Source organism: Panthera tigris, chromosome E3 (genome assembly GCF_018350195.1).
Source record: "Panthera tigris isolate Pti1 chromosome E3, P.tigris_Pti1_mat1.1, whole genome shotgun sequence".
Taxonomy (NCBI): Eukaryota; Metazoa; Chordata; class Mammalia; order Carnivora; family Felidae; genus Panthera; species Panthera tigris.
In genome coordinates this window covers 39,958,086-39,979,934 of record NC_056675.1, presented here as the reverse complement: position 1 = coordinate 39,979,934, position 21,849 = coordinate 39,958,086, and the positions used below count along the sequence as shown (strand labels likewise).

Genomic DNA, 21,849 nt, shown 5'->3' with positions numbered 1-21,849 from the left:
CCCGTCCGGTGGGGCGGGGGCGGGGCCAGGCGTCGCTATTGGCTGCGGCGGCGTGACTGGCATTGGCGATATCTAATGGACTCCGGCGGGCGGACCTCGCGCTGCGTGGGGCCGGGCGGGAACGGCGGCACAGCGGGCCAGGAGGCGCCGGGCAGCGGGCGACATGTTCCAGGGCCTGGAGAGCGACGGCAGCCGGGCCGGCTCCAGGTGCGTGGCGGGCGTGGCCACGTGGCGGGGCGCGGGTGACGGGTGACCTCACAGAGCCGAGGCCCCCTCTTCCCCGTCCGAGAGGCGGGCGCTCAGGCGGGACGCGTTCTCCGCGCCCGCTAGGGTCTCGGCGGAAGGCCCGAGGCGCGCCGCCCCTCGCGTCTCACCACGGGCCCGCGTTCCCTTCCGTGTCCGGCGCGCCCGGGGACGCTGGCCGAGCGGTGTGCTGCCTCGGGGCCATGCCGGTGCGTACGGGGACCCGCCCTCCCGGACCCCGTGCTAGCGCCGGTGTGCGGTGGACGGGGCCAAGAGGTGGGGGGGTCACCGTGGGTGTCCTTCTGGATCCTGCATCCTGTGGGGCCGGGCGCTACTCTCCCCTAATCCCGCAGCCCCGTGGGGCCAGCCCACGCCCTCCCCTAATCCCGAGGGGCCGGGCTCTGCTTTCCCCTAATCCTACAGCCCCATGTGGCGGGGCCCTGCCTTCCCCTAATCCCGCAGTTCCGAGGAGCCAGCTCCTGCCCTCCCCTGGTCCCGTAGCCCCCTCGGGCGGGGCCCCGCCCTCCCCTGGTCCCGCAGCCCCGTGGGGCCAGACCCTGCCCTCCCCTGGTCCCATAGCCCTGTGAGGCTGGGTGCTGCCCTCCCCTGATCCTGCAGCCCCTGCCCTTTCCTAATCCCACAGACCCATGTGGTGGGGCCTTGCTCTCCCCTGGTCCCACAGTCTTGTGGGGCCAGCTCCTGTCCTCTAATCCAGCAGACCCATGTGGCAGGGTCCTGCCCTCCCCTGGTCCTGCAGCCCTGTGAGGCCGGGCGCTGCCCTCCCCTGATCCTGCAGCCCCGTGGGGCCAACCCCTGTGCCTTCCCCTAATCCCGCAGACCCATGTGGCGGGATTCTGCCCTCCCCTGGTCCCGCAGCCCCGTTGGGCCAGGCGCTGCCCTCCCCTGATCCCAGGGCCTTGTGGGGCCAGGCGCTGCCCTCCCCTCAGGCGCTGCCCTCCCCTGATCCCAGGGCCTTGTGGGGCCAGGCGCTGCCCTCCCCTGATTCCGGGGCCTTGTGGGACCAGGCGCTGCCCTCCCCTAACCCTATAGCTTGGGAGCCAGGCAGTGTCTTCCCTGCCTTGCTGACGGAGAACCAGGCTTACTGCAAGTGGTAGAAGCAAATGACCAATTGTTGGGTTTCTGCCTGGGCTTCAACATTCAGGAACACATGGCAGGCTTTCTTTTTTAACTTGTAAACGCTGTGTGGGTATTAGAAGTCACATAGATTACAGTTGCCAGAGCTAGGGAGAAGGTCTGTCTTGGCACTGGAGCAGCCAGCTTGTACTGTAGAGTCGTGGGGGGGTGGGGGGGGGTTGTAGATGCCGACAAGTTCCCATTACCGTGAGCCTCTTCTGTGCCCTAGCCTTGACCTAAAAGTAGAAGGGAATATGTGTGTGTAGCAGCTGTTGAGATCGATACAGTATAAACACTCCTTCAAAGAACCGCTTTGATTTGCTGAAACCCTGTACATCCCGGGGGAGTTAGGGCAGTCGTCACTTCTACACCTGACCAGGTAATTAGCTATCAATCCAGTCACATACGTCTAGATACGTACTGGCGGGGGCCAGAGGTTCATCCCGCAGTGCCCAGAATGCACCCATATTCTGGTGCTCAGGAACCACTGGGGAGCATCACTTGTGCCCGCTGGGTGGAGGCCCCTTCTAGCACTTTCTCATTTATGTCCTTGGGTCTGTCCCCTGTCATGCACGTGGCCTGGCACTGGATGCCCGATAAACGTTGGCGTTAATGAATAAACACCCTAACGCTGATGTCCTATGGACTTCTCGAGCTGCAGAGCCTCTGCTCTAAAGTATCAGTTCACGCTTCCTTTGGAGAGGGTATTATGGACAGGAGACAATTTCTTGGAGAACGTTGAAGAAGGAAAAGCAGTCTTCTTGGTTGAATGATTCAATGTGATTGGAAGCTGCTGCTGGGATCGGTCACAAGCTTTGGGTTTCCGCAGCCGTGTTAAAGGGATTGATCAGCCGGATGGGCCTTGTAAGGCTCACGTTTCTTTGGCTGTTGAGGGAGGGAGTCAGGTGGTGGCTGCAAGACCACCTGGCCGGGATTTCCTCTTTGAAGAGCCTACATCTTCTCTCTTGCCAAGGGGTTATCTTGTGTTAAAGAGATTTTGAGCCGTACAGGCGTCACACTCCAGCCAGCATTAGTCTGAGGTCAACCACCTAAGGCTGTAAACTGCGTTTGTAAAGTCTTGTTACCGCTTCTCTCCAAGTCTGAGCAGTCCCCAGAAAGCTTTTCTGAAACCCGGACACGAGCTCTCGGAGGGAGGGTCAGGGGCACGGGTACCTGCCTCTGCTGGTACCGCCGTCCCCTTGAGCTTTATCTGTGACTTTTCTTTTGTCACGTGCCCTCTCGCTCCTCTTGTGTACTTGAATGCTTTTATTGGAATATATTGAGGGGTAAGACGAGAGAAAAAGGTCATTGGATCGTGCCCCTCCTTTAGGAGTTTTGAACTCACCAGTATTCCCATCTGCCTCCCTGCAATTAGTGTCCTAGCGATAACTGCACTTGGTAGCAAGCCTCCTGGAGGCCACTCGGAGCCTTTGCCATGGGTTCTGTTTTTATCAGAATAGCCTCTTTCACTCTCAGTCCCCTTATTTGAGATCCTGTTGGGCAGCCTGTGTGGTCTGCAGATCTGCTCCAAGGGTGGGAAGCCCTAGTGCCCACGCCTTGTGATGAAGATGTCACCACCCAGGTAGCTTGGTCAGTAGGCACAGCGATCTCTTGACTGCAGCATTCTGGGCTTCCTGTGCTCCCTTTGTTTTCAAAGTAAAGTAAAATTCAGGAAAGTATATAGCATAATGTAGTAAACACTATATTTCCACCACCCCAAATTAATATTTGGTCACTTCCAGTAACTCTGGCTTCCCTCCTTTGCCCCCGGGAGTACCCCTCCCACACAGAGATCACAGACTCAATTTGGGCCTTGCTTCCCCCACAGAGATCTTAAGTTCCAGTAAGACCCAGCGCTCAGTGGCATCACTGATTGGAACAGTAGAGCCCCCTGCGCACGGCGCTGGCTTTCCCCACAAACAAAGCTGCTCCAGGCTCAGGACTTGCTCTTGCCATCTTTCCGTGCACAGGGTATGGTGCACGTGCCCAGGGACAGGCACTTGGGCCCCCGGATGAGCGAAGCAAGGGTGCAGGGCACAGGGGACCGGGAGATTACAAGGTTGTGGAGAGAGTCCTAAAGAGCTCTGAATCAGAAGGAATCCGCTTCAGATTAGAGCAGGACCTGGGAGGTTGAGGGAAGAGCCATGTTTCAAGTAAACTCGTAAAATAGGAATTTGAACTCAGAAGGAGGCTTGATGATAAATTCAGTTCAGTTCTGAAGATTGCAGATCCCCATCCCATTTGTCAGCGAGATGGTTGTAGAGACCCGAGAATGTCTGGCCTGCTGTAGCCAGCCAGGAGTATGAGACTGGGCCCTGTGATCTATAAATGGTGTAGAAGTCAGATGGCCTTAGTATGGTCGCCAACAAAGTAGGTGACCTGAGGTCTTATTAAGACCTTTTTTTTTTTTTTTTTTAGTTTATTTTGAGAGAGCACAGGTGCAAGGGGTGTGGGCACAAGAGGGGGAGAGGTGGAGACAGAGGGAATCCCAAGCAGGTTCTGCCCTGTCACTGCAGAACCTGACCTTATTAAGACCTTTCTGGGGTGCTTGGGTAGCTCAGTTGGTTAAGCATCCGACTTCGGCTCAGGTCATGATCTCACAGTTGGTGGGTTCAAGCCCTGCATCAGTCTCTGTGCTGACAGCTCAGAGCCTGGACCCTGCTTCAGATTCTGTGTCTCCTTCTCTCTCTGCTATTCCCCCACTCATGCTCTATCTTGCTCTGTCTCTCAAAAATAAATAAATGTTAGAAAAAAAATTTTTTTTTAATTTCCTAATTTAAATCTGGTTACTGGTTTTCTTGTTTTCTTTTTTTTTTCTCTCAAATGAAAATAATTTTTTTTCCTTCACCAAATCGTTAAGGAAATACTAACTGCTGAGTAGGTATCCACCTTCCCCACCCTCCCAGGCAGCCAGGGATTCGGCACCAGCACCGTGTGGAAGGCCTGCTGGCGTGTGGTATAGCAAGGCTTGCCCGTGGAGTGTGTCTGGGTCCCAGCTGGCACGTCATCTGCCCTGTATAAAGCAGAGGGGTACTTTTCTGCAGTCGTGCTTTACAGCCAGAGAGAGTCTGAGAACTCCCTTCGCTTTATAGTCCATGGTCAGCTCCCTTTCTAGCTCTTTATTTTTTTTTTAATTTTTCTAATGTTTATTTATTTTAGAGACAGAGTGCGAGTGGAGGAGGGGCAGAGAGAGAGGGAGACACAGCCATCAGCACAGAGCCCGACGTGGGGCTTGAACCCACAAACCGCAAGATCATGACCTGAGCCAGTCAGATGCTTAACCGACTGGCACCCCTCCCTTTCTAGCTCTTTTAAGGAAACAAAAAGCATTTTAAATGTCTTTTTTTTTTTTTTTTTTTTTTTTTTTGTGACCTAAGTCATGCGCAGTGCCTGCAAAGCCTCATGCATTTCACGTGGTTTCGAGCTCTGAGTTTCCTTCAGTTTCCCCCTGTCTGCAGCATGGTCCGGTTGCCCAGGACTAGTGAAGGCACACGGGCCACTCCCCGGTTTCAAAGTCCGTTTCAATAGTGCCTTCTCACCTTTAAAATGCATTTTTAAGATCTTTGTACGTGTTCTGCAAAGATGCACACGAACTCGGCGCGCCACTGCTCTACTGACGTGGTTTGAAGCTCTGGGGGAGTCCAGGCGGAGCTTTGTGAAAGTTGCTTAACTCTTCAGTTACCGCAATACAAAGTGACTCGAGGTCCCGGTCTTCCCCTTCATAAATGTTTCCTGAAAGCCTCCAAATGATGCAGGCTGTTTTCTCACCGGTGGAGACTCGGGGTAGATGCTGCGGGTGGTGCCCGAGTGGTCACGTGGTGCCTGTGTGCTGAGGTGAAGCCAGCAGTTGTGCTGGCGGGTGTGTCCTCCGGTCTCTCTGATCGGCTTCCTATTGGTTTTACCGGACTTCAGGACCCGAGATGATGACTCCAGTGTGGACTGCGCAGATCAGTCCTGACCCTCATTTCTTCTGGAGGCCTTTAACAGAGGCCTGAGGCTGTAGTCTGCACTCTAGACCCAGACTGCTTGGGCCTGCCTTCTGGTTCTGCTCCTTCCCACACGACCTTTCTTGTGGCTTTTCTCTGTCTCTGATGCACCGTCTGTGAAAATACTGCCTGCCTTAGAGGGTTGTTGCGTGCGCTCCTTGGAACGGTTGACGGAAATAGTAAGTACTTAACAAATGTCAGCTACGATATTAAACACTACTGAATGCGTTTGTGGCATTAAATTTTTAATTTTTTTAATTTAATTCTTTAAGGAATTTCTACAATCTCTACACCCCACATGGGGCTTGAACTAACGACCCTAAGAGCAAGAGTCACACGCTCCACCGACTGAGCCAGCCAGGCGCCCCGATTGTGTTTGTAGTATTGTGTGCTCTTGTGTGCTCATTAAAATTAGCATTAGACTCTACTGAATGTGGCTGTCACTTTGTGTTAGGGAAATTAATTTTACTTACCACAGGGTCACAATCATTTGCAAGTGTACCATTTCTAGAGGGGCTAGTGTTAAATAATTGTAATTTTTCCTTAGACATCAGGAGGTGTATCTGGCCTGTGTGGTTACGCCGTACTGCCTGAATGGTATTGTCCAGGGCCATCAGTGACTCACACTCCCTCTGTGCTTGTAGGGCCATGAAGCCCCCGGGAGGAGAGGCCAGCAATCTCTTTGGAAGTCCAGAAGAAGCTGCTCCTTCAAGCAGGCCCAATAGGATGGCGTCTAATATTTTTGGACCAACTGAAGAGCCTCAGAACATACCTAAGAGGACCAATCCCCCAGGTAGGGCCTTTGTGAGCCATTAATCCTTCTGCCTCTGTCTGTTCTGTTCTATGCTGCTCTTTTGATAACATTTTTTTATTTCTTTGTGCTGACCCCCCCCTTTTTTAAAAAATGTTTTTAATGTTTGTTTATTTTTGAAGGAGAGAGAGACAGAGTGTGAGTGGGGGAGAGGCAGAGAGAGAGGGAGACACAGAATCCGAAGCAGGCTCTGGGCTCTGAGCTGTCAGCATAGAGCCCGATGTGGGGCTCTAACCCACGAACCGTGGGATCATGACCTGAGCCAAAGTCAGATGCTTAACCGACTGGGCCCCCTGGGCCCCCTGGAATGTATGGACAGATTTATCCTGACTTCTGCTTTTTGTCTGAAGGTGGCTCAGTCATTCTTGAATCCTCCTTCCTCTGACCACAGACCCTGGCAGAATCCAGGCCCTGAGGATACAGAGGAGACGAAGGGGTTCGGTTCCCACCAAGGGAGGCTCTCCCAGTCGTTTGAAGGGCCCCTTGTGATTTCAGAAATTATGTGCAGGTTACGCATGTAAACATTTTTCTTAGGGAGAATATTTAAAAAATAGATATTTTATGTTTATTTTTGAGGGAGAGAGCATGAGCGCGTGCACAAGTAGGGGAGGGGCAGAGAGAATCCCAAGCAGGCTCTGTGCTGTCCGTGCAAAGCCTGATGTGGGGCTCGAGCTCAGGAACCGTGAGATCGTGACCTGAGCCACCAGGCGCCCCTAGGGAGAGCATTTTAATCCGATTGTCAATGGGATAGAAGCTCTCGAAAGGACGACTCGGTCCATATAACGCTTTACCGTTTGGCCCACCTTCCAGTAGTCACAGTGAGACAGTCTCAGAAAAATGTTTTTGGCCGATAGACTATCCAGTTGAGTGACCACGGTGATAGTTACCTGTATCCTGGGGAGAATAGCATTTGTTCGTCGGTGAGGATCTGAGAGGCCGGACCCAGATGGCAGACGCCGCGGAAGCGAGGCTCGAGAACGGCTCCCTACGCCGCTGCAGCCCTGCTGCAGAATTGGTGTTTCTTTACCAAACCCTAGAGGAACGGCTAGTTCTGTGTTTGGTTGGTGGTTTTCTTATGGCGAGGGAGGGCGGAGGGTTAAAGTTCTGGGTGTAGCAGAAGCAGCAGGAGTTCTTCAAAGTGAGCAACATTCTCCTCGTGTCTGGCGTACAGGTGTGGGCCGGAGCGGTCGGCCCTGCACTTCCTGTGTGTCAGCGATAGCCGTGTAGGTTACCGTATGTGCCTCTTGCACCTACGACTGGCTGCTGGCTCGGCAGGGTGTCTGGGGCTGCCCCTGGGGTGGCGAGTTCCCTGGGAAGTATGGCAGTGCTGCTTTGCACACCCTCCAGTGATTCCCCGGTGGGCAGCCTGGGCCCCTCCTGGCTGGAGAGAGGGAGAGAGAGGGAGAGCAGGAGAGCCTCTGTGTGGTGTGTGGTCCCAAGATGTGGCCACAGCTGCCGGAACTCACTCCCTGGGCTGGCTTCCTGCATGGACCTCGTGGTCCTGTCGTTTGGGGCCTGTTTTCGGTCCTGCCGGGTGCTCTTTGGAAACCATCTGTGTGGAACTCTCAAGGGAAGCCTGAAAGGGAAGCATGCCAGCGTGCCCCGCCCCGCAGACCTAAGCCCCTGCCCACGTGTCCAGGGCGGAGGGTGTGACTTAGCTCGATCAGATCATCGCTGAGGACTCACCGGCGTGGTCGGGCCCAGTGCTCACCGACTCTTCACGCGTGGGCTCTGCTGGCTGCCCGGCTCACATCTCCCACGGCTTGTCCTCCAGTTCTAACAACAGGGACCAGATATTTTTCAGGGATTGTGCTCGGTGCTTTGTCTCTACACCCCTAGGAGGTTGGCGGTGGGGGGTGGTCCTTTACAGAGAGGGAAACAGGCTCAGGGGGTTCCCTGCAGCACCTGGACCTCACACCTCACCAGGGGCGGAACTAGCCCTCGGGTGGCACTTTTCTGGACTCCAGTGCTCGTGTTCTGAACTTACCACCTGGAAAACCAGTTGTGATAAGTGTCTAGAAATGGAATTGCGGGATCATTTAAAATTGCCCCCCATGTCGGCCACCCCGTGTGCCGCACGTGCTCCCCACCCTGCCGACACCATGTCTGTCTTACGCACTTTGATTCTTCAAAGAGCGCACCTTGACTTTATCTTCCTTCGGTTATGAGCGCATCGAGCACCTTTCCTTCCTCAGAGCTGAATTCATTGCCCAGGTAAATGTCGACCAGCAGACACGCAGGCTGACCCCTCATAAAGGGCAGGAACAGAGCTGTACTGTGTAGGGCTGGACCCACACACAGGAGCAGCACACCGACAATGCCACGTTTGTGGTCTCCACAAAACTCCGGCGTGTGGTGACCTGGGGTGGGGGAGACACGCAGGCTTCTGGGAGCTGGTCGTGCTCTGTACGCTCCGGCCGGCGGTGACCTGGGTGTTGGCTGTGTGGTTATTTGAGACAATTATGTCTTAGGAGACTTTCAGTTACATTTTATAATTAGAAAAAATTTTGGAGGCACCTGGGTGGCTCGGTTGAGCGTCCGGCTTCGGCTCAGGTCCTGATCTAGAGGTGCATGAGTTCGAGCCCTGTGTCGGGCTCTGCGCCGTCAGCGTGAAGCCTGCTTCAGAACCTGCTTCGTATCCTCTGTCTCCCTCTCTCTGCCCCTTTGCCAGTCGTGTGCTCTTAAAAAAATAAAACATTAAAAAAAGGTTTTTTTCCTTAATGATCAGTGTCTTTAGCCAAAAACTTCAACTTGAGTTACTTTTGTTTGTTTTTCTGAGAGGGAGAGCCAGCACATGCGTGCACGTGGGGGGAGGGCAGGGAGAGGGAGACAGAGAATCGATCCTAAGCGAGCTCCACACCCAGCGCAGAGCCCAAAGCGGGGCTCATTCTCAGAACCGTGTGTGAGATCGTGACCTGAGCCCAACGCTTAACCGACTGAGCCATTCAGGTGCCCCCAAATTGAGTTACTTTTATGTTCCATTTTTTTTAAAAGCTGGGTGCACATTTTTAAAAGAATATAATTAAGGCTTTGTAGCACAACCAGAAACAACACAGTATGGGACGACCTTCAGCAGTGCTTTTCTCCACTTTGTGGTGGAGACGCTTTTGCTGACCGTAGCTCAGCAGCATCACTGGGGATCACTGAGGGCTCATCTGCCCGGTCCCGCTCTGCCCCCTCGACTTGCTGCCCCCTCACCAGCCGCCCTAGGTCGGTCCTCTTGTTACGTATCGCCTCCTGACAGTTGACACACAAGGCCAGAGGGTTGGAGCCACTTGTCCAGGCTCGGTTGGCATGTGGCTGTTCAGGAGCTCCCCCCGCAGTCCAGTGCTGTGCCATGCTGTGCTGGCTTCCCCAGCCCGGTGTGCGGGGCCTGGGAGGGCAAGGTGTGTGGACGCCCCAAGGTGACATGAGCACGTGCCCGCTTCCTGCACAGGCGGCCCCGGGACACTGGCATCCCAGCAGCCGCTCTGGGTCACCATCCACTCTGGCGGTGGAGCCCATCCCCTGGGAGCCCACGCGCCTGCGTGCTCGTATTTCTCCGTGTCAGCCGTGCGTGTTACTAGAGCCAAGCAGGGACTGCTCGCCACGTGGTTTCTTAAACAGTAGGCAAAGCTCAGCGCTGTGAAAAATGACATGATAAGCAGTCGTGAGTCCTGCACGCCGTCCATCCCGTGTCCTGTGTGCACACGGCCCCCGGGGCGGGGTGGGGGGATGTGGAGTAACCACTTTGTTGATTCAGATACAAGTGAATATATGCTGTACAGAATGTTGTGTGCCTTTTGTCGCTGAGCGGTATATACATCCAGGAGATGTTTTGTTATCGGTACGTAGACAACACAGCAAACGCTCTGGAGCATTTGTTTCCCTGGCATCCTTCTAAGCATGTGATGTCTGAGCTACAGTGAGGCATTGAGCTACAGTGAGGCTGTGAGCAAGGTCCTTTCATTCCGCAGTTGAGGATTTGCGGGCACAGAAAGGCCAAGTAATTTGTGTGTGGTCACCTAGCTAGTTAGTGGAATGCATCTTTTTTCCTCTTGTGAGATTTTAAGGTACATCCTTGGTACATGAGGGCTGTGACTGTGACAGCCCTCCCCCCCACCCCCCCCCGCCCCTGCATCCCGAGAGGAGCTGGCGTCTGTGGAGTGAAGAGACGGCCAGCTGGCATTGTGTGACAGCCATCTCTGCTTCACGGAGGCTTTTGGGCGTTGACTTTGGTGTCTGGCCAGAGTCATCAGCTGTGAAAAGTTAGGCATTAGATGCATATCTTCATTATGGCTCATCAAGTCACTTACCTGTACTGCAAGGCATTACGTGTCTGAAATTTGCTGACACCTGTAGTTGTCACTGGGCGTTCTGGCCAGAATGAGGTCAGAAGAATGACTGATCTGTGTTATTTTCCAGATTACAGGTCTGCCTTGAATATGACATGTCGTTAAATTCATTTATGTCTGTCTGACCTAAAAGTGCAACAGCTATTTGCTTTTAACATAAAGGACTTTTCACGGGTTTAGTGAAGAAGACTGTTCAACAGACAACACACCAAGTTCAAAGTTAAGGACATTTTAGATGGGAAGTGGTGTTTTATGCCACCTTACCGTCTTGTCTCTAGGGGCCAGCCCGGTTCAGCTTCCAGAAATGAAGGTCCCAGAAGGCCCCCAAAAAAGCAGGTCTGACATAGGGCTTTAGGGACCCTCATCAACCCGATCACCCCACCCTTGTTGGCCTAAACCAGGGACTGGCATTGGGGTGTCCCTAGGAGGAGAGGTCTCTGAAGTAATGAACGTCGAGGATGGGACCAGATGGATGTTGTGGGTTTGCTCACTGTTGTGTAATTGTTTCTACAGGGGGGAAAGGAAGCGGTATCTTTGACGAATCCACGCCTGTGCAGACGCGACAACGTCTCAACCCACCCGGTGGGAAGACCAGTGATATCTTTGGGTCCCCAGTTGCTGCTATGTCGCCTTCAGCACACCCAAACAAACCCAAGGTATGGGCTACGTCAGGTAGCACACGTGAAAGTAGGAAAAACAAAAAGGCTCTGAGGCAGGTGTGGTGTGTGAGGGGGAGGAGGCAAGGTGGCTGACGTTGGTCTTCCTGAGTCCGGTCGCTAGTCACAGGGTTTCCCGTCTCCCCTGAATCACGGGAGACTACACGCCAGCCTCGTGATGACTGTAGCCTGGGAAGCTGGTCTCGTGTGCCGATGGGCGACCTGGGCGACCGTCCTTCCCTGCAGGTGCTAGTGGTCACCGGGAGCACAGCAGCCCCATTAGATTAAACTTGCTCCGGCGTTTCGAATTCATGGGCTCATAATCATACTTGGAAAAGTCTAATTGTTGCCGGGAGAGTGCCGGAGGACAGAATGTACCATGTGCCAGCGTTCCCGCGTGAGCCGCACCTCAGGGTGGCTGCTGTGGAGGGAGTTTTCCTTTTACAGGAGTACTCAGCCAAAAATGAGGAAGGAATAACAGAATTCAAATATCACCATTTTGCCAACTTGTAATGAAACTGTGGATCTCGGCGATGAGCATCTGTGGCTGACATCATGTGGGGGATAAGCTTAGGAATCCCCCGGGCTTACACCACAACATCACAAGACGGGACCACCAGAAATTACAGGCTGTTCCTTTTGATAGAACATCATAGACCACCTTTGAATTCTTGTCAAAAAATCGAGGCAGAGTCAGACCGAACTTCACGTTAATTGATACCACAGGGATTCAGGCAGAGTAATGCAAAATAGAGGGCTCTACATAGCAGTCACAGGAGGCCAGTCAGTAATCCCGACGGTTAAAAAGAAATGGAACATTACACTTCTGGGGCACCTGGGTGGCTCAGCGGGTTGAGCATCCAACTCTTGATTCCGGTTCACGTCATGATCTCATGGTTCCGGAGTTCAAGCCCCGTGTCGGGCGCCTCGCTGACAGTGTGGATCCCGCTTGGGATTCTCTCTCACTCCCTCTCTCTCTGTGCCCCTCCCCCAAATAAATAAATAAACGTTAAAAAAATTTTAAAAGAATACAATTCCTGTCAAAGTCCCAACCACCTTGTTTGGTTTGGTTTTACTTTTTGTTTGTAAAAAAGGGAAAGACCCATCCTAAAATTCATAGGGAATCTCAAGGAACGCCGAGTAGCCGGACAGCGTGACAAAGAACAAAGTTGGATGGCTCTCACTTCCCAGTCTCAGAACTCAGTACAAAGTTCCATTCGTCCAAACAGTGTGGTGCTGGCCTAAGGACATAGAGACCGTGGAGTAGCACGGAGAGCTGAGAAATAGACCCTCACATGCGGGTTTAATTGGTACTTGCACAAGGACGCCTGGATCATTTCGATGGGGGAGGACAGTCACTTCTGCCAGGACAACTGGATACGCGCGTGCCAGAGAGTGGAGGCGGACTCCTAGCTTACACTGTGTATAGATATGAACTAAAAATGGATCAAAGATCGAAATTTAAGGGTTAAAGCAGTAAGATTCTTAGAAGAAAACATAGGGACAGTTCTTCACAATCTTTTTGTGCTTTGTTGTGTTTGTTAAGATTTCATTTTAAAATAATGTGCACCCAACGTGCGGCTCGAATTCATGACCATGACCCCCAAGAGCTCTTCTGACGGAGCTGGCCGGGTGCCTGATCGGTCTTTGCGTGGTTTTGGCAGTGGTTTCATAAACGTGACACTAAACACTGGGAACAAAATTTTAAGTAAGTATATTGGATTTCATTAAAATTGAAAACTTTAGGGGCGCCTGGCTGGCTCCGTCAGTAGGAGTGTGTGACTCTTGATCTCAGGGTCATGAGTTCAAGCCCCACGTTGGATGTAGAGATTACTTAAAAATCTTTAAAAGAAACTTTTTAGACTTAAGTGCATCAAAAGACACTGTTAGGAGAATGAAAAGACAACCCATAGAGCAGGAGAGATCGTTTGCATTGCAAATCCTATCATCTGGATAGCAGTTTATTCTTGGGAATACATAAAGAACTTCCGAAACTCAGCAACAGAAAGACAGTCTGATTCAAAAATGGGCAAAGGACTTGACTGGACATTTCCCCCAAAGAAGATCTACAAGTAAGCACATAAAAACATGCTCAGCAGGGGCGCCCTGGGGGCCCAGTCGGTTAAGCATCCGACTCTTCATTTTGGCTCAGGTCAGGATCTCACAGTTTGTGATATGAAGGCCCACGTTAGGCTCTATGCTAGTGCAGAGCCTGCTTGGGATTCTCTCTCTACCCCTCTCTCCTGCCCCTTCCCTGCTTGCGCTCACATGCGCATGTGGTCTCTCAGAATAAATTAGAGGGGAAAAAAGGCGCTCAACATCGCAGTTGGAAGTGTGGCTGAGCCCCAGACGGCAGAGAGCTCACGTCTCTGTCGCTGCAGTACGTTACCTGGGGGTTTGTGTCACCGTCCGTGGGTAAAATTCTCCACAGTGAAAACATTTTTAAAAGTTAAAAGTAAATAAACCCGTCTGTGCTCCGATTTTTATCATACATTTGAAGGTGGGTAAAATGTTTCTGAATCATGTGTTGACCTGCGTTTTGCCTTGTTGCAGGACCACGTGTTCTTGTGCGAAGGAGAAGACCCAAAGTCGGCCCCTAAAGGTGAGCTGCTGTTTTCTGTCCCTCCCCTGAGTGTGCTCGCTCTGGGAGAGTTGCTGGTGTGTCCCCAGGGGATGAGGGAATATTCCATGCCCCTTCCGGCCTGCTGACAAAAACAGGCAAGGTCGTGTTTGTTGCTGAGAGGATGTGTAGTATTTGAAGAAAGCCAGGGACGTGGGCTCAGTTGGGTGGGTGAAAACTTCCCAGTGGGCCGCCATGGGCCTTTCTTCACTTCTTGTCATTGGTGGTCAGCCTACGTCTAAGACTGGGGGCCCCCTTCTAGAAGCTGATGTCATGTAGTGAAGGGCAGGGATCTGAAGCCTTGAATGGACTTATGACCGAGGGTAGCGCAGGCAGCACTGATGCAGAAGAGAAGCGCACGGGGGACAGCAAGACCGGTGGAGTGGGAAGGCGGGGCGGGGGGGGGGGGGGACCGTGAGGCCTGTGTGTGGCAGGGAGAGCTGCCCCGCTGGCAGGTGCGTGCCAGCCTGTGCCTCGCCCTCCCAGCTGGCTGTGCTGAGAGTCACCACTCCCCCGATGGGGAACCAAGATAAACGGGAGTCCCTTCATCTAGAAAGGCTGAGTGACTGTCCACAAGCCTTGCCTCACCTTGCTGGATCCCTCTCTTCCTCGTCATGCTCAAGTTGAGAAAGTTTGTTATTTGTTCTTGACGTGGAAGAAAGGGGAATGGGGTCCAAAAAGCAGTGTAAAGGAATAATTAACTTAAGGAATTTTCCAAAGAGTTTATGGTATGAAGCCCTGGTTCAAGAATGCCCTCTGCTAATCGGTATGTGTTCTTGGGACAAGACGGAAGCCTTGCTCTGTGCTCGTTATGGTGTGCCCTTGGCGGCTGGTCTGTGCCAGCCTTTATGTGGAGCTCGCCTGTCTGGTTGCTGGGCCGCCTCTAACGGGATGGCATGCTGACTTTGTCCCACAGCCGCAGCCAGCACCTCGCCAGGAGAAGAGCTGGGGCAGAAGGGCGGCCCTGGAGACGCAGGCCGCACCCAGCAGCCCGTGCCCGTGCCCACAGCTGACAGCCACGAGCCCAGGTTGGGCCCCCGCCCTCGTTCTCACAACAAAGTCCTGAACCCGCCTGGAGGCAAATCCAGTATCTCCTTCTACTGAGAGGGGCTGCCGCTTCCCCTGTAGCCAGACAAAACACCGGAGAGATAGGATTTCAAATACCGTAGTCTTGTAGCCCACAGGAGCCGGGTGGGGAGAGGGTCTGTTGTGTATCTGAAGCCGCAGCTCGGGCACGTGGCCATCCCAGAGCCGTGGAGGACCTCGCCTTCCAGACTGCCAGGAGACCTGTCTTGGTGGGTAGAAGACGGGACTCGCTTGTAACTGCAGACGTGATGGGGCTCTGCGAGGGGCGCGGGGGCCAGTGGGGCCGGGCCACGGTGAGTCCTGGTGGCATGGGGTTGCCCTCGGCCTTGCCGCACTGGCACTCTGCTGGCCGGCCGGGGGTCCAGAAATCACTAACACGGCAGCAGAGTTTAAATTTAAAGCCTTGGCAAGAAAATCAAAAACAACACGTGTGTTGCCGTGGGATACAGGAGCAAGGTGTTGGCCAGAACACTACGGGCGGGGACTGGTGGGGGTGGGGTCTTTGGGTGGCTGGCCCCTCAGATCTTCACCCCGTTGACCGCAGGACGGTTCCCGTGCCTGCCGCCGTGGCCCCCCGGTGCCTCCTTTGCCATCAGCCCCAACGTGTGGCTCCGCACATTTCCTGACACGTCAGTTGCTTGTGTTCGGCAGCTGTCAGCAGAAACCAAAAAGTCGTTCTCAGTCTCACGCCTTGTGGCAGCATTTTGAGGTGCTCCGTGTCTGCCATCCAGACGCTTGGCCATGCGCAGGCTGGTTTCACTGTGATTTGTCCCCTCTTTTCCTCAGCGGCCTCCATGCTAGGTCCGTGCCCATCACCAGCCAGGCGGACAGACCCCTTCTCAAGTCAGATCTTCCTGTTGGCCAGCCCCCCTGACTTCTGCAGCTTTAAAACTGTCCACATGCATCCAGACAGCGGGTTACTTAAATCCTTCCTACATCTTTAGTCCTGTTGACGGTGGGAGGAAGCAGTGCTCCTGAACCTTGGGTTCTTAGGTTTGAATCTTTAATAATATCTAAAGAGCTATTATAAAATCCCAGCTTTACATAAGTGACTGTGGACGCTGATCTGTTTCTGACACCTTTCTAGGAAAAAGTCACTTGCTCAGGTAGAGTAAAGAGGAAGCAAAGTTTGCTTAGCTGCTCTTCATAAAGCTTTGCAGAACCTCCGGACCATGTTCAGTTTCCAGAGGAAACCTGGAGACCTTGGGCCAGAAGATGAAATGGTTCGATAGCGAAGTCTCAACTGGCCAATTCCGTGCTACTCGCCAGCTGAGGTAACGGGCTGGCCAGAGTCCTGCCGCTCTGATCTGTCGGGCGAAGGCTTCTCCCGCCTGCCCCTACAGGGCTACGTTCTCTGTTCTTATGCTCACTCACATTGGACCAACGGCTCACAGGGGACGGGGTTTGGGTGGGGGTACCTGTCAGTACGAGTGCCTACGAAGCCAGTGCCGTGTGCTAAAAACACCTGCATCCTTATCACAGTGTAGAAAAGCAACAACGCTGGGTTCAGTCACACCCACCGTGGCCTAGACACCGAAGTGCCTGCGGGAGCCACCTGCCAGCTCCACTCTTACACCTGGTGCACGTGGCTTTGTCAACCAAAGACCGTTTTCCCCCTTTCAACTGCCCTGTGCTCTCTGGAGCCAAGAAACTCATTCCACGCAACTCTTCCTGTCTCGTGCAAGTACTTCCTGTTTCCACCTTTCAGGTGGCCATTTATAGGCAAGTTGGTTGGAACTCAGAGCCTCTTCCCCCCCCCATTAAAAAATGTCATAAATGGTGGTTAGGGCTTAAGCCCAAACACACGTTAACGTGCTTAACGCAGTGTTCTCGTGGTAGGAGTGAAGTACCATTTATGACTCTGTCTTGTGGTTTTCAGTGTGCAAGAAACTGATTTGTGAATTCCAAATTGGATTGCCAGGAACCCTGATACCGTAGTGCTGGCCCCTGTGGCTTCACCCCTGCCCTCGCTGCCCACCCAGCGAGAGGAAGCAAGGAGGAGCTCTCTACTTCTGTCCACCGGCAGGGATCTCAGGCACAGATGGGGGGATAGAGGTGGGAATGGAGGGAAACCAGAACTGTAGCCAGAGCCTCTGTGCAGTGGAGACAGACGTGCTGCCTTTGATCTCCATCCTTCCCTCCCTGGGGCCGCAGAAACAAGTTTAGGGTGCCTGGTGGTCTGGTCACTGGGAGGAGCAGGAGAGGCCTTTCTGCTCCTGTGAGCCAGTGGGGTGGCCATTCCTATGTGGAAAATGCTCTGTAACTGGGGACTGCCTGTATTTGGAAGATTCATTAACTCAGCATCCTGTTTTCAATCTCTAAGCTGCATTGAGAAGTTATGTCTGTATTTTTATTAAGCCTTAAAATTTTTTTTATGTGCATTTGGTGCCAACTTTTTTCTAGAGCTGTATCAAAAACGAGAAGTCTGTACTCACAGCACAATGTAGTTTTGATAGGGGCATCTTGTTACAAAGCAGGAGTGGGTATACACGTTGAATTAAACTTCGCAATCACGTACTCGAAGTCTGGGTCAGTCTTTTGTGTGCATGTTCACATGTGCTTCTCAGCATCCGTTTCCCGAAGTGCCTGGACCCTGCTCCTTCCCTCACAGGTGTTCTTTGCTGAAGGGGTTTGCCTTCACCCCCTCCCCGCCCCACCCCTGCACCATTTAGCCAGAGGATGCCCAAGTTAATCTTCTCAGAGGTTATGGATTTACAGGGGTGGTTTTATTATTTTAAAAAATTGTTCTAAGGTTTATTTTTGAGAAAAGGAGACAGAGCATGAGTGGGGGAGAGGCAGAGAGAGAGGGAGACACAGAATCTGAAGAAGGCCCCAGGCTCCAAGCTGTCAGCACAGAGCCCAACACAGGGCTCGAACCCACAAACTGCAACATCATGACCTGAACTGAAGTGAGACACTTAACCACCACCCAGGCGCCCCATGGGTATACAGTTTTAAATTTGGAAACCAAAGACCTAACTGAATAGAATGAACAGGAATTTGCCAGTGTTCTTTTGGGTTTCTGTAGATAAGTTAAAGGTAATCATTTTTTTTTCCTCCTAACCACTTGTTTTCCTAAAGAAATGACAGCATTGAACTTGCCTCTTGAGTGGGCTTTCCAACTCCAGTAACAAGCTTGGTAATAAGTAGATGTGGTGCTGAGCTTTTAGTCTGCCATTAGATTAAAGTCCTGCAAAGAAAGCACAGATTGAATGTCTTTCCCTCTTACGTGATAGCTATTTTCCTATGTCGTAAAAGCAAACAATATGCATTACATGGACCTAGGGTGATGAAACCACTCAGACCACCTGCTGGGAGGCCCCCCTCACAGCCCCACCCCACAGGAGGCTGCACACCATTCTCCCTGCTGGACCAGAGCCAGCACCAGAATAGCATATCAGAAAGAAACTGGACATACACCACGGACACCGTCTTCGTTTGTTCATCTGAAAACGTGTTCGAGTGCAGAGCATGTCCCAAGACGTGCGCTAGGCACTGGTAACGTTAAAGCGGCCCCAGCCACAGGGCAGCTCAGTCCTGGAGAGTCACAACCCATTTGTCTCCAGCAGCTGGGCAGTGGCCACGTCTGAAAGGACCAAGGTAACTCTACGAATGTTACGGTGAGGGAGCGATCGACAAACACGAAAGGGTTGCCATTTCACGTCCTGTGCTTTTTCCAGAATGTACTGGCTCTGTTAGCGGAACGGAACTTGTTCTATTTTCAAGCGTGGCAAGAATGTATATTCCTCCTGTGTTACCCAGTCATTTCTTATTATCTCCTTAATCCTTAGCATTCTTGAAGATCACGAGTGAAATATTCCTGTTGTATGTTTGACGACGAAGTGCCATCAAAATTCAGCATAGGAAGAATTAAGGGAGACATTACAGGGTCCTAGGTGACTTTCTAGCAAATTAAAGTATAACCTTTTTAAAGTTTTTATTTAAATTCCAGTTAGTCAACAAACAGTGTACTATTTCAAGCGTATAGTACAGCGATTCAACACTCTGATACATCGCCCTTCGCTCATCATGACGAGCGCACTCCTGGAAGTCCAGTATGCCATCCATTGTGCCACAGAGCCAGGCCAAAGCAGCACTTTTGAAACCCAAGTACTCACCTTACATTTTAGGGTCATGTGCAGAGGGAAAAAAAATTGTGCCCCAATTTAGCTTACAAATCTGAATGGAAGTCTGTTAAAGCAAGTTCTAGCTTATGTCGCCCGAGTACACGACTGGCGTCCTCAAGTACGCATCAGGAATTGCCCAGGGGCTCATCTTGTTAAAACTTCGTTCTGTTTTAGCCAGTTTCAAGTAAATCTGCCCAGTTATGTTAGTAATAAAAACCAATAAAGTTGGTGGCCAATTGGCCTCACAGCAGGGGCTACCCTACTGTATATTTGGTACTAAGGGGGTTCAAAGGGGTCATGTTTCTGAAAAAAGGCCTAAGGCAGAAGTCTTGAACATTCCCCAAAACACTCACAAGCTTTTTTTGTAATTGGCTCAAAAAGAAAAATTACACATACCTGTTTGTCCTGACTCTTCATCTTGAGAATAAACCTAACAATTCTATATTGCGCCCTTACTATATTGCTAGAAATGTATGAAGCCCCTTTAATGGATTAGCTTATTAATGTTCATAACTTTCCTAGGAGGTTGGTAGTATTTTTAGGCTCAGTTTGGAAATGAAATGGGATGACTGAGTCACTTAGCTAGCATCAAAATCCAGATAATCTGGGGGCGCCTGGGTGGCTCGGTCGGTTAAGCGTCCCAACTTTGGATTCTGTGTCTCCCTCTCTGTTCCTGCCCCACTCATGTCTCTCAAAAATAAATGTTTTTTTTTTTTTTTTTTTAAATCCAGATAATCTGGATCTGAGACAGAAACCTTAGTTTATCTCTAATGGGGTGGGTGAGCATCCATACAGCAAATTAGGTTGCAAGGGGAAAATTTGTGCAATAGTATTCAGGACATCATTATCTGCAGGAGAGTTCATTGATTTGGTGCAGTCAGGTTAGGATGAACTGACCTTGAAGCATTTCATTAGGTAAAAGGGATGAGAGCATTTCTGTTCGTATTAAGCTCTGACAAGTTTAGTGGCTGTTGTTTTTAATCAACTACTCCTACCTGTGTGACCCTCAAGATGCAAGTGTAACTTGTGCGTTGGTGTCCTGATGCCGGTGAAAGCAAATGCAGATCCCTGTGGAGCAACTCTAAACTCACACTTCAAAGTGTTTCCACAAAGATCCAAGGGATCCTAGTTCAGAAGGGAAAGGAGGAGCAGCCTAAGCAAGAATCCACCCAAACAACAGACCGCATAATCAGATTCGCAAAGGCTGCAGATACTCTAATTATGATTTAACAAACAAACAAACAAACAAAAAACCTTGCTAAAGAGATTTCATTCAAGTGGATGCGAGTGGAGGAAATAAGAGCCTATCAAGACATAGAATGTAGGATCAAGAAGGACAAATTCAAAGGACAACCCCTGAAATTCAGAACCCAGTGGGGTGATTACAGCTATCGCGAAGCCGGGGAGTCTGAGGAAGTTACACACAACGCAGGACAGCGCAGCAGCCCGGGTGAAAGAGCTTATACGGGGACTTGGGGACAAGATGGGCAGCGTCACTTCGCTGGTACCCGGGCACAAGCGCGGGGACGCGCGCACGCGCGCGGAGCTCAGGGGCAGGCAGCCCTGCGCCGCGGCAGGCGCGGGATGGCTGCTGCGGCCGCAGCCTCTACGGCGCAACGACCGTGTCCATATGCTCCTGGGACAGGGCGAGGTGACGTTTAAAGTCGGACCAGTGTCGTGGGAGCTGCGGGAACCCGCTCAGGGTGACGTGCGCTGGCGAGCAGCGGCCGTGACAAGCCAGACCGGAACTGCTCCCTGCCCCGCTCGGCCGAGCTTCCGTCCCGGGGGCGGGCTACCTCTACGTCACGGGCCCCGCGACCCTTAAGTGGTGCCGCGCCGCGGGGCTCGGGCGGGACTTCCGGGCAGCAGAACTTCCGGCCGCTGACTGACGGGCGCAGCCTAGGCAGCGGCAGCAGCAGCAGCATCAGCAGCGGCGGCGGCGGCGGCGCCCGAGCCCTGAGGCGGCGGCGGCGGCGGCGGCGGAGGAGGAGGAGGAGGAGGCGACGGGCCGCGGCCTGCGGACTACGGGCAGCCGGGGCGGGCGGGCGCGCCGGCGGACAGCGGGCCGCGCTGGCGGCGGCGGTGGCCGCGATGATGGAGATCCAGATGGACGAGGGCGGCGGCGTGGTGGTGTACCAGGACGACTACTGCTCCGGCTCGGTGATGTCGGAGCGGGTGTCGGGCCTGGCCGGCTCCATCTACCGCGAGTTCGAGCGCCTCATCCACTGCTACGACGAGGAGGTGGTCAAGGAGCTCATGCCGCTCGTGGTCAACGTGCTGGAGAACCTGGACTCGGTGCTCAGCGAGAACCAGGAGCACGAGGTGGAGCTGGAGCTGCTGCGCGAGGACAACGAGCAGCTGCTCACCCAGTACGAGCGGGAGAAGGCGCTGCGCAAGCAGGCCGAGGAGGTGCGTGGGCCGGGCCGCGGCGCCCGGGGGACCCGCCCCGCCCCGGGGACCCCTTCCCGCCCGGGGGACCCCGCCCCGCGCCGCCGGGGGGACCTGCCCCGCCCGGGCCCCTCCCCCCACCCCCCGCGCCCCTCGGCCGCTCCCCGGGTCCTGACCCCGCTGCTCCAGCCAGCGGCACCAGGCGGCCTGAGCGGCCTGAGCCTCTGGCCAGGCCATTCTGCCCGCTCCACACCCACCTCTCACTCCAGGCGTCCGTTCTCTTGGCCCGTGTGTGTGTTTTTGCGAAGCCGTTTCCTAGACCCCCCACCCCACCCCCCACCCCCCGTTACTGCCTTTGGCTGCTGCCATTCTAAATCCTCCCCGAAACGGGACATCTGGCCCTGGGGTTCTGCGCCCCGAAGCGGGGTGTTGTCCCAACACCTTTCCCTTAGGCCCCAGTGCAG

At 53.1% G+C, this 21,849-nt stretch overlaps 2 protein-coding genes across 18 annotated transcripts in view; both read left to right on the top strand.

The window, feature by feature from the left end:
- Nucleotides 1–88: 88 nt before the first annotated feature.
- Nucleotides 89–17,393, top strand: JPT2 (Jupiter microtubule associated homolog 2). 7 transcript variants are annotated; one of them, XR_006212691.1, is made up of 7 exons: nucleotides 89–207; nucleotides 6,008–6,156; nucleotides 11,022–11,164; nucleotides 13,718–13,766; nucleotides 14,701–14,812; nucleotides 15,657–15,863; nucleotides 15,958–17,393. XR_006212691.1 is itself a non-coding variant. In XM_042972399.1 (6 exons), exons 1-6 carry the CDS (start codon nucleotides 164–166, stop codon nucleotides 15,983–15,985), a joined length of 525 nt encoding a protein of 174 aa, XP_042828333.1. In that variant the 5' UTR covers nucleotides 89–163; the 3' UTR covers nucleotides 15,986–17,393. The 7 variants fall into 7 exon arrangements, 4 of the variants coding, with proteins under 4 accessions (XP_042828333.1, XP_042828330.1, XP_042828331.1 ...); XR_006212690.1 differs by having other exon boundaries at nucleotides 15,657–16,144; nucleotides 16,353–17,393; XR_006212692.1 differs by lacking the exon at nucleotides 15,657–15,863 and having other exon boundaries at nucleotides 14,701–15,079.
- A 3,643-nt stretch (nucleotides 17,394–21,036) lies between these two features.
- The window catches only part of MAPK8IP3 (mitogen-activated protein kinase 8 interacting protein 3), a 47,436-nt gene continuing 46,623 nt past the window's right edge, over nucleotides 21,037–21,849 (top strand). For all 11 annotated transcript variants that reach the window (XM_042970948.1, XM_042970942.1, XM_042970940.1 and 8 more), the window contains exon 1: nucleotides 21,037–21,406. In XM_042970948.1, the coding sequence (XP_042826882.1) occupies nucleotides 21,089–21,406 (318 nt within the window). In that variant the 5' untranslated portion in view covers nucleotides 21,037–21,088. The remainder of the gene's footprint in view (nucleotides 21,407–21,849) is intronic.